At 45.3% G+C, this 15,356-nt stretch overlaps 1 protein-coding gene across 3 annotated transcripts in view; it reads right to left on the bottom strand.

Annotated features, from left to right (window-relative positions):
• Positions 1-15,356, bottom strand: part of TGFB1I1 (transforming growth factor beta 1 induced transcript 1) — a 232,183-nt gene that overhangs the window by 9,746 nt on the left and 207,081 nt on the right. For all 3 annotated transcript variants that reach the window (XM_073546323.1, XM_073546324.1, XM_073546322.1), the window contains 2 exons: positions 9,387-9,560; positions 7,761-7,842 (listed from right to left, as the gene is read on the bottom strand). In XM_073546323.1, coding sequence (XP_073402424.1) covers positions 7,761-7,842; positions 9,387-9,560 — 256 coding nt within the window. The remainder of the gene's footprint in view (positions 1-7,760; positions 7,843-9,386; positions 9,561-15,356) is intronic.

Genomic DNA, 15,356 nt, shown 5'->3' with positions numbered 1-15,356 from the left:
GTATGTAGTATATATGTAGCATGCATGTAGTATATATGTAGTATGTATGTAGTATATATGTAGCATGTATGTAGTATGTATGTAGCATGCATGTAGCATGTAGTATGTATGTAGCATGCATGTAGTATATATGTAGTATGTATGTAGCATGCATGTAGTATATATGTAGCATGCATGTAGTATGTATGTGGTATGTATGTAGCATGTAGTATATATGTAGCATGCATGTAGTATGTATGTAGTATGTATGTAGTATGTATGTAGCATGCAGTATGTATGTAGTATGTATGTAGTATATATGTAGTATGTATGTAGCATGCATGTAGTATGTATGTAGCATGTATGTAGTATGTATGTAGTATATATGTAGTATGTATGTAGCATGTAGTATGTATGTAGTATTTTTTTTTTTTTTTTTTTTTTTTAACATTTAACACATTAGCCGGATGATGGGACTACTACTGTCCCATCATTGGCTAATGTGTCAATCACTGTCATGGTAGCAGGCATCGCCCGATGGGACTTGTAGTCCCATCGGACGATGCTTGCACAGACCCCCGGACATCAGCACAGCCCCCCGGCAGGCCGGCACAGCCCCCCGGCAGGCCGGTACAGACCCCCACAGGGTGCACAGCCCCCCGGCAGGCCGGCACAGCCCCCCGGCAGGCCGGCAGAGACCCCGGGCAGTCCACACAGCCCCCCGGCAGGCCGGCAGAGACCCCGGGCAGTCCACACAGCCCCCCGGCAGGCCGGCACAGCCCCCCGGCAGGCCGGCAGAGACCCCCGGAAGGCCCGAAATGACGGCGCATCATGATGCGCACACACCGCGCATCATGATGACGTCAGGCCGTCAATCAACTGAACTTCCGATTCCGATGCCGAATTCTGATATTGAAAAAATATCGGAAGTCGGTATCGGAATTCCGATACAGCAAGTATCGGCCGATACCCGATACTTGCGGTATCGGAATGCTCAACACTACTTGTGACCTGATTTCTCTTGTGCCTGCACCCCGTAAACTGTCTTGCCTTTCTGGTTTTCCTGATCTCGGCTCGTGAACTGGATTTTGTCTCTGTATTCTCCTTGCTGTACTGCGCCATTTCCTGGACCTGACCTCAGATTGTCTGACCTCCCGTTACTTATTCTGTAAGTAGCATATATTTTTACTACCTGTTATTGTAGTCTTTCTCTCCACTTCCGGGACTCAAATCTACTACAGTGACTCGCGTCACACACAAAACAGGCAGATAACACATAGAACAGTCCCAGCAAAATACCCCAAGATGGTGCACATTACAGAGTCTCACCCTTCCGCCGAATTGCTGGGATAAGAGCAGCTTTGACTTCAGAGCTTCCAGGGTCGACTACCCCACCTGTAGCAAGCACACAGAAAGCAGGTAATGACAAGAATTGGAAGCTGACAGTCCATTGAGGTACAAGGCCAGTTGACCCAAGGGTCATAACCTGTCTTCTCCGAACATATCCATGGTGCCAGGAGACCAGATGGTCCCAACCTGGTTTCTCCAAGAAAGAAACCTTTGTTTGGTTTCTCCAAACAAATCCATAGGTTCCAGGTGATCGGATGGTCCCAACCTGGGTTTCACAAACGTATCCATGGATTCCAGGTGACCAGATGGTCCCAATCTGGGTTTCACAAATGTATCCATGGTTCAGCGATGGCCAATGGAGCAGATCTGTATTCTTTCAGCCTGCGCCAAAGTCACCTAGGTTGGCATACTTTTGAATAATAAATCTGTGTCCCTCTTGATGGAGCCATGATGTTGTGGCTACTGTCCTGTCTCTTGTCCTTTGGATGTCTGGATGTCTTGGTTGAATCTTTGTCTGTCTCACTCTCAGAGAGTCACATCACCTCTTTTTTTCTGTTTAACAAGTGTCCTTCAATCCAGCATCACAAATAAGGGGAAGAATGGTGATGACCAAGTCGCTTTGTTTGATTATGTAATCTATTTGCATAGATTTTCCTCCTCTGTTTGGAATGCCAACAAGCTATCTGGCCTAGACAATGCGTAATTAGCATATCAGTAAACATCACTAGTCATCAAGGCTAAGAGCACAATGTTAAATCAAATGTCAACTTACAAGTCAATATTTCAGGCTTACACAAGCAAAAGTCTGTTTTCTTGACCAACCAGAAATAAACACATACATTCAAAAGTCAACATATAGATAACAGTCTATTCAACCTGGCTTGCTAAAAATAGGTGTCTGGTTAATTAAGATACAATGCTGTACCTCCACAAATAGCATTGCTATATTGCTCCTGCACTGTAACAAGTCCATCTGAGGTGCGCATAGTAAGGGACACAATGCTGATGGTGAGTGCAGAGGCCAAGGCCATGGGCAAATTGAAACTGTGCCTGCTGCAGGAACACAACAAAGACACATCATGTCAACCTATCTTCCTGTCCCACTTTGTAGGGGTGCAGAATACCACTCTTGAAGCCAGTACAATGTGAAAAGATTGTTGATGGATAGCAGATAATGCTGCCAATCATTTTGCCAGCACCAAACTGTCTTCCACACAGTCCAGTCTCAGTACCTGTGATTCTGGAACACATAATCCTCACCCTGATCCTCCTTCCTCCCACCATGCCAAGTGCCCGGAGACAAGTGATCCCACACTTGGACACTCCAAAAAGCTGGTCACATTTCCATTTATAGATGCTGGCCTCTCGTCCTGCCCGTTTCAAGCAGGACATGAGGAGATCGCATGTAGCGATGCCCAAATATTTGATCAGCCACGCTCATGAAGGCGACAGTGCAAAAATACAATTACTGTCACAAGAGGTGGATAATGATGAGACACAATTGCCAACAACTGATTTTGTTAAGTTAGCAAGTCAGGAGGTGGACCAGGGTGCGGAAGTGGAAAATGAGGTAGTGGACAATGAAGTCACTGACCCAACCTGGGAAGGAGACATGTAGAGCGAGGACAGCAGCGCAGAGGGGGAGGGATCCGCAGCACCACAACAGGCAGAAAGAGGACGTGGAGTGGCCAAAGACACAGCGCAGGCAACTGTGAGCACCACAGAGCAACAACACGGGTGAAGTTGTCAGGTTAGGGTTAGGTATTCCCGAGTCTGGCACTTTTTAAAGGCAGTCCAGTTAACCCAAAAAAGGCCATTTGCAACATCTGCCATACGAGCATCAGTAGGAGCAGCATAACTACCAGTCTAACCACCACCAACATGCTCAGGCACATAACAGCAAAGCACCCGACTAGTTGGGCCAAATGCTAGGGTCCAGAATTAGTGTCTGCAGGTGACACCACTGCCTCTTCCCCTAGTCTACATGCACGTCAATCCCCTGTCCATGATGAAGGTAAAGATGTCTCCCTCCCTGCACCTGTTGTTGCACACTTGCAATCACTGTCAGCAACCACCTCCCTTCGCAGTGTTCAGTTTTTCTTACCCCAGTACTTGGAATACAAGTGTAAATACGCAGCCACCCACAGACCACAATACTAAATGGCCACATTTCCATACTGCTTGGCCTTGAAATGTTGCCATTTAGGCTTGGGGAGACGGAAGCTTTCCGCAACCTCATGGCGCAGGCTGTCCCTCGGTTCTCTGACACCAAGGATTCAATCAGAGTTTCCCCCACCTCCTACAGCAGTTACTGCATCTCCTCCTCACCCTCCATATCAGAAATGTCAACATCAGTTGCAAGCTGGAAGCACTGCAGCACTGCCTCAGCTAAGTGACAACAGGCTCTGCTGAAGCTGATGTGCTTAGGGGAAAAACCGCACACCACCGCAGAGTTGTTGAAAGGTCTAATAGACCAGACTGATCTGTGGGTCTCGCCCCAGAAACTACAACTATGCATGGTCATGTATGACAAAGGGCATAACCTGGTGGTGGCTGGCAACTTTGCACACGTACCGTGCCTGGTCCACGTGCTCTACCTAGTGGTTCAGTGGTTTCTCAAAACCTACCCATATCTGCCTGAGCTACTTGCGAACATACACTATGTGTGTGCCCATTTGCGCAAGTCAGCTACAGCTGCCACCGCACTGGCAGTGTTGCAGCAGCATTTACTACTTCCTGCTCACTGATTGGTGTGCGATGCCACCAAGGGGGCTAAGGAAAAAAAGTGAGCACGAGTGTTGATCGGTGAACTGCGTCACCAATCAGCGCTCGGCGGCTGCGCACAAAGGCGGAGCAAAAGGGGGGGATGGAGGGGGGTAAAAAGAGGGGGATGGGGATGAAGATAGATGGGGGGTCAAGATAGATGGGGGTGAAGATAGATTGGGCAGGGGATCAGGAACACTTACGGTTGGCGTTTTTTTCTTTCTTTTTTTTCTGCAGGGATTGTGATGCTACAAATTGTGGCACCACAATACCCAGCACAGGAGCTCTTGCTGCGTCTGACCTCTCTGCCGAACTCCTCAGCTAGAGTGAGGACCCCTGCAGAGATGTCAGATAGGTCATCTGCAGGTCAGAGACAGGTCACAGAGCGGTCACATCGCTGCTGTGACCTGTCATTGGTGGGATCGACTGATTACATCGATCCCACTAATCCCTGCTCTGCCTGGTGACCATGGCAACTGCCTAGGATCGGAGCTCACCGCTCCGATTCCTAGGCAGGTCATTGCCAGGTCACCAGCAGGGCACAGAGCGGTCACAGCGAGACAGCAGCTGTGCCCTGTGGTTGGCGCCATCGCCGATCTAATCGATCGCACCAACCAGCTCCTGCAGGCCCTGCTGGGCCTCCACTAGGCTCTGGCCTAGGATCGGTGCTAATACAGCACCGATCCGGGCCGGTACTGGCAGGGCACAGCAGCGATATAGTGCCGCTGTGCCCTGCGATTGGCGCGATCGATTAGATCGGCGATCGCGCCAATCCGGGGGCTTTTTGCCAGTGCCTGGTCAGGCACCGGCTCTAGGATCGAGTACATCGGTACTCCGATCCTAGCCTATGACCTCATTGTTTCAGCCACTCCGATTGGCTAAAACAATGAGAAACGCTGTGATTGGCTGTTCAGAATTGAACAGCCAATCACAGCACTCTGGATGCCGGGGGGCGGGATAGCAGCCCGGGAGGCCGACGCCATCTTCCCTAAGGTGAGATGGCATCGGAATTTTAATGCGATCACCGCAACTAAAGTCGCGGTATCGCATTAAAGGGCTCGACGTACTATCCCGTCCACGGTCATACAGGCCCGGGTACCGTGGACGGGATAGTACGTCGGATGTCGGGAAGGGGTTAATAATACTGTGTACCATGTAGGGTGAGCTGTTGCACTTGGGATAGCGTATTACAGGCATCTAGTCAGGGATTATTACCTTATAAATTATAATTCTTCCTGATGTAACTTTAAATAAAATCAAAGTAACATTTATTCTATTCCGTATTAATACCGCTGTTAGCTGTGCTTAGTGTAAGGATAGGTGCTAGGTATCATCTGTTTTAAATGAGTGTTCATTCTGGTCGCATACATCTCTTCCACAGAAAGTAGTAAACAGCCGACAGCACATCAATATTGGATGCCCGCTCCAGTCCAATGACCCAATTGGAAATAGAACAATCCAGCATGAAAAAGGAACAGCATCCAGTCCAAGTGATGAAAAAATCCAAACAAATTTTATACTGCCATGATGCAACCAATATAGGTCTTAGCTGACAAAGACCTATATTGGTCGAAATGTTGCATCATGTCAGAATAAAATTTGTTTGGATTTTTTCATCACCTGGACTGGATGCTGTTCCTTTTTCATGCTGGATACATCTTTTCCCCAGTCCATAAATTGATTGCTTTTTTCCATACACTCAATGACAGATTTGTGTTTTTACATAGATTTCTACTGAGAAATTCATCAAAGCAGGCAAAATTAACTGATTTAAACCCAGTTTTCTGACACTGCACACTACATTATGACCCAAAATCCTTTTGGATCTTCACATTTCATGATACCTTGCACAATGTCAAGGCACCCAGTGCCAGAGGCAGTAAAACAAAATAAAAATATCTTTGAACTCCCATCATATTTGACTGTAACTACTGTGTTATTTTATTTGTAGGCCTTATTACATTTATAGTAAACAGTACAATTATGTCTTTTACCAAAAAGCTCTATTTTGGTCTCATCTGTCCAGAAGATGCCTGCTGGCCCTCTAAAAATAGTGGGGGCCGCCAGATGGCCGTCTAATAATAGTGTGGGCCACCTGATGGCCCTCTAAAAATAGTGAAAGCCGCCTGATGGCCCTCTACAAATAACAAGGGCCACACTACAAACACTGTGTCCAAGCACAGTCCAAGGTGTGGAGGAGCCTTTTTTCCCTTATTTATTTTGCTTTATATACAAGTCATTATCCTGGAAAGAATATTTCTCAACATTTTTTTCCAGTAAAATCTATTTTAACTTTGCTTTTGTATGTTTTATTATAAGTTCTTAAAAGTGGCATAATACTCTGACAACATTGTTCCCAGTAGCGGCCTGGGATTCAGAGATGCGTCCATGCTGTTCCCATGCCATTTCAGTGCTGTTTCCATTGATTTGAGCAATTTTTAGACCCCTCCAGAGCTCATGGGGGGCAGCAGGAAAAATGCTCTCCCATTGACTTCCATTACACTCGTTACTCAAGTCGAGTACCCGAGCATTACGATTTGCTCGACTCGAGTAACGAGCACCCGAGTCAAGAATGATACACAGGGAGAATGCATTTACAGACAGCTAAACTCTTTCCTATCGATGCATTAGTAAGGTGGTCGAACATGCGGTCCATCAAAGTTACATGAAACCTGTGACCAAATGTTACCATCTACTGAATAAGCTGAGGAAGGTGGGACCAGAAGATGGAAGAAGCGTTTCTGGGAGGATGAATTTGAAGAGAACATTGGGTCAGTTGATAGCTGTGGCGCAGTTATCAAATATAAAAGGGCAGAGCAACAAGGCGGAAAGTCACTTAGTGCCAACCAATGAGAGAGGAAGGACATGTGAGCAGTAGAACGCAGAGGTAGAGTTACCTAAGAGTGGCTGGGGACTGAGACCAGCGGGACATTGTGGGTCAAGAACTGAAGTCCACACATCGCCAATCGAGACCCAAGCCCAGATTTTGCCGGTCAAGACCCAAAGCTTGGTCTTCACCAGTTGAGACCCGGAATCCGGATGCCACAAATTAAGCACTGAAGGTTGAACTCTGATCATTGTACTGGGCCAGATGTCTCTCGTGGTGACGAGAAGATGCGAGTGAACCAGGCCTTTACTTCCAGCGCAGGCACACGGCACAGGTTGTGGGACAGGGCCGTGCAGTAGGAGGGATCAGGAGCGGTCAGTGTGAGGAGCACACATAGAGTATTAAGTGACTGGCTACTAAAGACATACAACCTAGTGGGGAATACCGGTGACCTCGTTAGTGCTAGTATAATATCGAAAACTCTTGAAGCACTTATTGTAGGGACCGGCCTATCGTTGTGCGTGCCTCCCGTGAACGTTAAAGCTGAAGGACATTAAAGTGCATTTCATACTGAGAGATAGTTAGATAAAATATAGAATAGGATATTGAAACTGTTAAATTGTTGCTATCACCATTACTACTAATATTGTGTAACTTGACACCCTGAACAAATTACTGTTTCCATAATTAACACTTTCATTTCATTGTTAGAAAAATAAATAACTTACTTGAGTACTTCCGCCATATCTCTATATGCGTGATGCATCTTAGTAACCTCTTCACACAAATACTGACTGAAAATATGGTCATGTGAACATAGTCTTACATAAAGAGCATTTACCTTCTTCCCCAATTGTTTTTTTGCAGATTTTGCAGCAAAAATGCTCTGGGTGCCAGGTCCGGCCAAGAGCAGTCACTAAATTCTGTAAAAAAAAAAAATAAAGAGCAAAAAAAATGAAGAAAAACTTCATGTAATATATTGCAGAAAAAAATCTCAATTACAGGAAGAATGAAACATCTTCTGATTAATAAATAGATAACTAGAAGGTACAAGCAAACGAAGACAAAAAGCAAAGAGAAGAAAAAATTACAGAATGAAGAGATCAACTCAAGTGTAAGAAAAGTAGAAAGACACCAGGAGAATATGTACAGAATAGTGGGAAAATAGAAAAAGCACCAGAAGAACAAGTACAGTACAGTAAAAAGTAGGAAAAGCCAAAGGAAAACGTGTAAAGAAAGGTGGGAAAGTAGAAAAAGCACAAGGAGAACATCTAGAAAATAAAGAGAACGTAGAAAAAGCAGCAAGAAAACATGAACAAAAAGGAGTGAAAGCAGAAAATCACGAGAAGAGCATGTACAGAACGGGAAGAAGGTAGAGAAAGCACAATGAAAAGATGTACAGAAAAGTGGGGAAGTAGAAAAGGCGCAAGGAGAACATGCACGAAATGAAGAGAAAGTAGAAAAAGCAGCAAGAAAACATATACAAAATGGGGAGAAAGTAGGAAAAGCATCAGGAGAACGTGTACAAAACGATGACAAAAACGGAAATGCACCAGGAGAACACTGTACAGAATGGGGACAATAAAAACAAAGATATGAGCTTAGGGTATGCATGCAATGTGTAGGCGCATGTTTACACTGGCCACTAAACAGACAAAACCTAAGATAAAAACAAAATGAGCAAATGCCATATAGTAAATAAATAAATAACAATAGTACATGAAAATATCATAGGGTATGTGGTTAACATAACTTTGATTAGACAAAAACGTAAAAGCCATCTCACTGCGTCAAGGCAACTCTGTTTGGTGCCGTCCTAACCTCTAGCATTAAAACTACCATATGTCAAATGTAATGTAATATGTCATGACGTAAATGTGAATAAGGGCCGAGCAGGACCGCCAATTCGACTAATGGTCATCCAGCCATGGGGAGCTATATAAAAATAATGCCCAACTAAAAAAAAGGGAGGTCATGCTCTTATTTCCGCGGAGTGTCCATTACTCAGGGCTGGGTGTCCATTAGTTAGGATCTCAGTCTTGGCCTTATTCACATTTACGTCATTTGACATATGGTAAGGTAATATGAGAGGCTAGGACTTTCCCAAATAGCATCACCGTGGCACAGTGGGATAGTTTTATCAAAATTATGTAAACTAAGCATCCTGTATTATTTTCATGCATTCAGGCTTTTAATATATTACTGTAGGGTATTTGCTCATTTTGTTTTTATCTTAGCTTTAGAATGGGAAGTAAAGGCATCTGGAGAAAATGTAGAGAATGGTGACAAAGACAGAAAAGCACCAGGAAAACATGTAACGAACATGTAAAGTAGAAAAAGCACCAGGAGAACATGTATAAATATAACAGGGAAAAGAAGAAAGTGCTCAAATACAAGAACAAGAAGATGTGGAAAGCAGCAGTTACTGAGTATAGAATCTGCTAAGACTTCATCGATGTAATCTTACCTGTAAAATGGGCAGGTCACACAATGCACAGCGTGGAGCATATAGTGAAAAATAATCCCTTTCACAATATGGACGTCCTTCTTTCTCAAAGAAATTCGTAGTTCCAATAAGTGACTTACAGTGGGCACAAACAAAGTGTTCAGGGTGCCATTTATGTCCTAATGCAGTCACCACCTGTGAATGAAGAGCACAGTTATAACTAGGGATGGGCGGACCCATTTATGTTCGGGTCCGTCAGATTCAGCCGGACCAGGGGCGGACAATGACAGCTTGGGGCCCCTGTGCAAGAAATGTGTCTGAGCCCCCTCCTTTTATGGTGACAAAGTTACATATATATATATATACCGTATATACACTCACTGGCCACTTTATTAGGTACACCTGTCCAACTGTGTGTTAAGACTTAATTTCTAATCAGCCAATCACATGGCGGCAACTCAGTGCATTTAGGCATGTAGACATGGTCAAGACAATCTCCTGCAGTTCAAACCGAGCATCAGTATGGGGAAGAAAGGTGATTTGAGTGCCTTTGAACGTGGCATGATTGTTGGTGCCAGAAGGGCTGGTCTGAGAATTTCAGAAACTGCTGATCTACTGGGATTTTCACGCACAACCATCTCTAGGGTTTACAGAGAATGGTCCGAAAAAGAAAAAAAATCCAGTGAGCGGCAGTTCTGTGGCCGGAAATGCCTTGTTGATGCCAGAGGTCAGAGGAGAATGGGCAGACTGGTTCGAGCTGATAGAAAGGCAACAGTGACTCAAATTGCCACCCGTTACAACCAAGGTAGGCAGAAGAGCATCTCTGAACGCACAGTGCGTCGAACTTTGAGGCAGATGGGCTACAGCAGCAGAAGACCACACTGGGTACCACTCCTCTCAGCTAAGAACAGGCATCTGATGGCTACTTTCAGCAGGATAATGCGCCATGTCATAAAGCTCGAATCATCTCAGATTGGTTTCTTGAACATGACAATGAGTTCACTGTACTCAAATGGCCTCCTCAGTCACCAGATCTCAATCCAATAGAGCATCTTTGGGATGTGGTGGAACGGGAGATTCGCATCAGGGATGTGCAGCCGACAAATCTGCGCCAACTGTGTGATGCCATCATGTCAATATGGTCCAAAATCTCTGAGGAATGCTTCCAGCACCTTGTTGAATCTCTGCCACGAAGAATTGAGGCAGTTCTGAAGGCAAAAGGGGGTCCAACCCGTTACTAGCATGGTGTACCTAATAAAGTGGCCAGTGAGTGTATATCACTGTTCTTTATTACATACCGTCCTGTCTTGTTAGATATATAATGCAACAACAGCTGATGGAGACTGGGAAAGCCTCTTTTCTAATGGAGGGTTGATGGACTGCTCATTTGGTAACCGGCTGCTCCATCAGAAGTCATTTTATATCTAGCAAGAGAGGGGACTATGTAATAAAAGAGGGCACTGTGAATAACAAAAATAACAACAATACACTATAGGCCAGTAAGTCTAACCTCTATTGTTGGTAGAGTATGTGAAGGGTTTCTGAGGGACGTTATTCTGGATGATCTCACTGAGAATAACTGTGTAACGCCATATCAGCATGGGTTTATGAGGAATCGCTCCTGTCAAACCAATCTAACCAGCTTTTATGAAGAGGTAAGCTATAGACTGGACCAAGGTGAGTCATTGGATGTGGTATATCTTGATTTTTCCAAAGCGTTTGATACCGTGCCACACAAGAGGTTGGTACACAAAATGAGAATGCTGGGTCTGGGGGAAAATGTGTGTAAATGGGTAAGTAACTGGCTGAGTGATAGAAAGCAGAGGGGGGTTATAAATGGGATATTCTCTAACTGGGTCGCTGTGACCAGTGGGGACCGCAGGGGTCGGTGTTGGGACCTCTTCTCTTCAATATATTTATTAACGATCTGGTAGAAGGTTTGCACAGTAAAATATCGATATTTGCAGATGATACAAAACTATGTAAAGCAGTCAATACAAGAGAAGATAGTATTCTGCTACAGATGGATCTGGATGAGTTGGGAACTTGGGCCGAAAGGTGGCAGATGGGGTTTAACAATGATAAATGTAAGGTTATACACATGGGAAGAAGGAATCAATATCACCATTACACACTGAACGGGAAACCACTGGGTAAATCTGACCTGGAGAAGGACTTGGGGATCCTAGTTAATGATAAACTTACCTGGAGCAGCCAGTGCCAGTCAGCGGCTGCCAAGGCAAACAGGATCATGGGGTGCATTAAAAGAGGTCTGGATACACCTGATGAGAGCATTATACTGCCTCTGTACAAATCCCTGGTTACACCGCACATGGAGGACTGTGGACAGTTTTGGGCACCGGTGCTCAGGAAGGATATAATGGAACTAGAGCGGGTACGAAGGAGGGCAACAAAATTAATAAAGGGGATGGGGGAACTACAATACCCAGAGAGATTAGCAATATTAGGATTATTTAGTCTAGAAAAAAGACAACTGAGGGGTGATCTAATAACCATGTATAAGTATATAAGGGGACAATACAAATATCTCTCCGAGGATCTGTTTATACCAAGGAAGGTGATGGGCACAAGGGGGCATTCTCTGCATCTGGAGGAGAAAAGGTTTTTTCACCAACATAGAAGAGGATTCTTTACTGTTAGGGCAGTGAAAATCTGGAATTCCCTGCCTTAGGAGGTGGTGATGGCGAACTCAGTCGAAGGGTTCAAGAGAGGCCTGGATGTCTTCCTGGAGCGTAACAATATTGTATCTTACATTGATTGTTAGGTTCTTTAGAAGGACATAGATCTGGGGGTTTATTCTGACAGAATTTTATAGGCTGAACTGGATGGACTAATGTCTTTTTTCGGCCTTACTAACTATGTTACTATGTTACACTATGTAAGAGACAGTGTTGCACATAACAGCAGAGAATTACTATGTACCCACTATAGTAATTTGTTTAATCCCTATGCAATTCCTCCCCAGTACAAGGGGTTCATCAGGTGAGCAAGAAGAGAATGAGTAAGGCCGTACTGGGCCACAAGCCTTAAAAGGGAGGCCGACATGACAGGGTTGAGGGGGAATACGGTGAGCTGGAGTTAGGGAATGGGATGATATTACGGGGTTAATGTATTTGAATAAGGTGGGGGCTAGTGCTAGGATAAGGGGGAGGTGGGGTCAAAGGTGGGGTTACAAGGTAGCTTCATAAAAACAGTGGCCATCTTAGTGGGGCAACCATTTTGGGTTCCCCCACATAGTGACAAGAAGCTGTGGGGTCTCGTCTGTAGAACCTTAATTATGGAGGTGGAAACAATGCTCCAAAAACTGAGGTATGCTGAGGAGCCGCTGGGTGCTAGCTGGATGCAAGCTGCCTTCCAAGGCTTGCTACAGGGAGCGGTGACCGGGTCACCTCAGGCACTGCAGGATGGACGTCGGCCGCAGAGAGCTAATTCTCCAGCATACCTTAGTCCGCAGGTCCCCCTCTGGTTCGGCGCTGCATCAGGGGCCCCTACTGGGACCCTCCAGCTCGGGGTGTGAGCTGTAAGCCGGCAGCTCACGTAACAAAAACTGGGAGGAATCCGAATAGGCGGCGGGGCCTGCAACGGGGGGAGGAGTCGGCCTCCCTCTCTACATCGTCACAGAAGGCTTACGGTCCGGGTGCGGCGGACGTCCCGTTGGGTGGCAGATCCGCTTGGCGGGGTCAGGAGGATACGGTGTGAAGACGGGGGCCTGGTACGCAGGCCCCTCAGCGAGGATACCATCGCGAGCGGCAGCCGGCAGGCACCGTCCATTTAGCGGCAGAAGCGGCGCTTCAATAAGATGGCGCGCACTGTCAGGCTGGCCTGGGAAAAAAGAGCAAGGGGAGCCTGATGGAACATGCAGGCGGCAGATCGATCACCAGGATGGTGTGAAGCATTTGGACACCGCAATCTTTTGGGGACCAGTATGAATTGATTTAACCGGATTCAGGATTTACGGCTGCTGGGATCACAGCACCCAGGCAGCCAGGTGAGACTGATCATTTTTTTTCCTTACTCTTAGCCATTCGCTAGCCTTTCATGAGTGTATGGGTCAGAAATTTTGTTTTATTAAAGGGGGCTAGCAGAGGCATGAAGTTTATTTTGCATGGGCTACAGAATTTCATCCGGTTATGGGGATCCGGGATCCATATGGGATTTAGTCAGGTTATGGGGATCCGGGACCCCTACGGGATTTAGTCAGGTTTTGGGGGTCCGGGACCACTCAAGGCGGAGTGGCACCTTCCGCAGCATGGCTGGGTAGTGCTAAGGATAGGTGTTTTTAAGGCGTTATTAGGGGGTGAGATACATACATCCAGTTCGGCATTAAGTGCAGCCCATTAGTGAATTCGGAGAGGAGAAAGAAAAAGAGGATTCAATGCTATTAGATGATTCTGCTAAGGGTGAGGTTTGTGTTTGAGGGAACTTTGGGGGTGCACTTAAACATGAAGTATGGGACACGATTTGGAAAGGACAATATGTTGAAACATTTTCATTGCTTCCAGTGGAACGTTTTAATTTAGACAAGGTGAGGTGAGGATAGGGAGAAATGCTCGGGATTTGTGGTTACATGAATGTGATTGGTGAGGTTTTTAGGCTAAATATGTTAAGTAGTTTCAACGGCGAAAAGCCATGCGGCCGGGCATCTATTGGGATCACAACGACTTAGCATTATAGTTGAGGTTAAGACCCCCTGGTTAGGCTGGGGCATGGGAAACAATCATTGCCTGGGGGCACCGGGACTTTGTAGCGGTCAGGATACTCGGTGTCAATGGAGAAAGGGTCGTGTTTATTATTTAAGTAGGTCACGGGGTGGTAAAATGTTTCAAGGCTAGAAAGCAAAGGTGGTAATGATGGAATTGAAAAAAGGGTCGAGGTAATTGCATCGGGAAGAGAGGCTTCCTAAATAGGTGTCTTAATAAGACGGCAGCCCACGAGTAAGAGGGGGTTTTAGGGATGGTTTTCAGGATTCTTCTTGTTGACGTTAAAATTCGGTTGTCTACCAAAACTGGAAGTTGGCTTTGCTTTCTAAACAATTATATAAAGATGTGGCTTTGGGTAAAAGGGCTGGACTGTTTAAATAGGCTTCCCTTCAATAATTTGAGTTTTTCTCCGATTGGTGTCCTCTTTCGTGCTCATAATCTTGTGATGTTTGGTTTGTTTTTGGAATGGTTGCTTACAGAGGTGTTCGTTTTCAATTCCTGTATTCATTAATTGGATGAATTTTTTGGTCACTGGTTCGGCGCAGGTCCTGATTGTTGATTCTATTATGTACAATGGAAAGCATGGCCAAGAAGTTTGCGGCCCCTTTAGCGGCCCATAATACGGTGGGTCCTGTGACAGTATTGAGTTTTCTTGGGTATCAAATTGATACAATTGCATTAGACAGCAGGTTGCCACTGAAAGCGATGGTTGACATGAAGGCAGAAGTGAGGCGGGTTAGTGATTTGCAGATGGTGACGTTGCATGAGGTTCAATCTCTACTGGACAAGCTAATTTTGCCTGTAAGATTATGCCGTTGGGCAAAGCGTTCTGCCGTCGGCTGTATATGGCAACAGTGTCTACGCATTTGTTTGCCTCAAAAGTGAGTTACAAAAGTTAAACAAGAAGAGGCAAGAACCCTTAATGGTATATGTAAGACCAATATATGTAAAATTAATGTAAAATTAATAAAATTCTTTTTTTTCTTGCTTGTCATTATGCACATGTAAAATTATTTTATGTGTTATGTTCCAATAAAATATATATCTTTTTAACCTTATTTTTTACTTAACCCTGCCGGGGTTGTAAACCCCCCCAAATCCAGTGGTTCCTAACTTCAACTCAAAAGTGAGTTGTGTAATAGCAGGACCATCTGGATTGCACCGATGGACTTAGGTCTTTTGCTTGCTTGACGGGTCAGCATGGTTTCGGTTTAGACATTCAGTTTGTGTGGTTGGTAGAGTCAGGGCAAATGGTTTGGTTTAGTAATGG

This window comes from Dendrobates tinctorius, unplaced genomic scaffold (assembly GCF_039654945.1).
Source record: "Dendrobates tinctorius isolate UK_male_01 unplaced genomic scaffold, ASM3965494v1 ptg000146l, whole genome shotgun sequence".
NCBI classification, from domain to species: Eukaryota; Metazoa; Chordata; class Amphibia; order Anura; family Dendrobatidae; genus Dendrobates; species Dendrobates tinctorius.
This window is presented reverse-complemented; position numbering and strand designations above follow the sequence as displayed.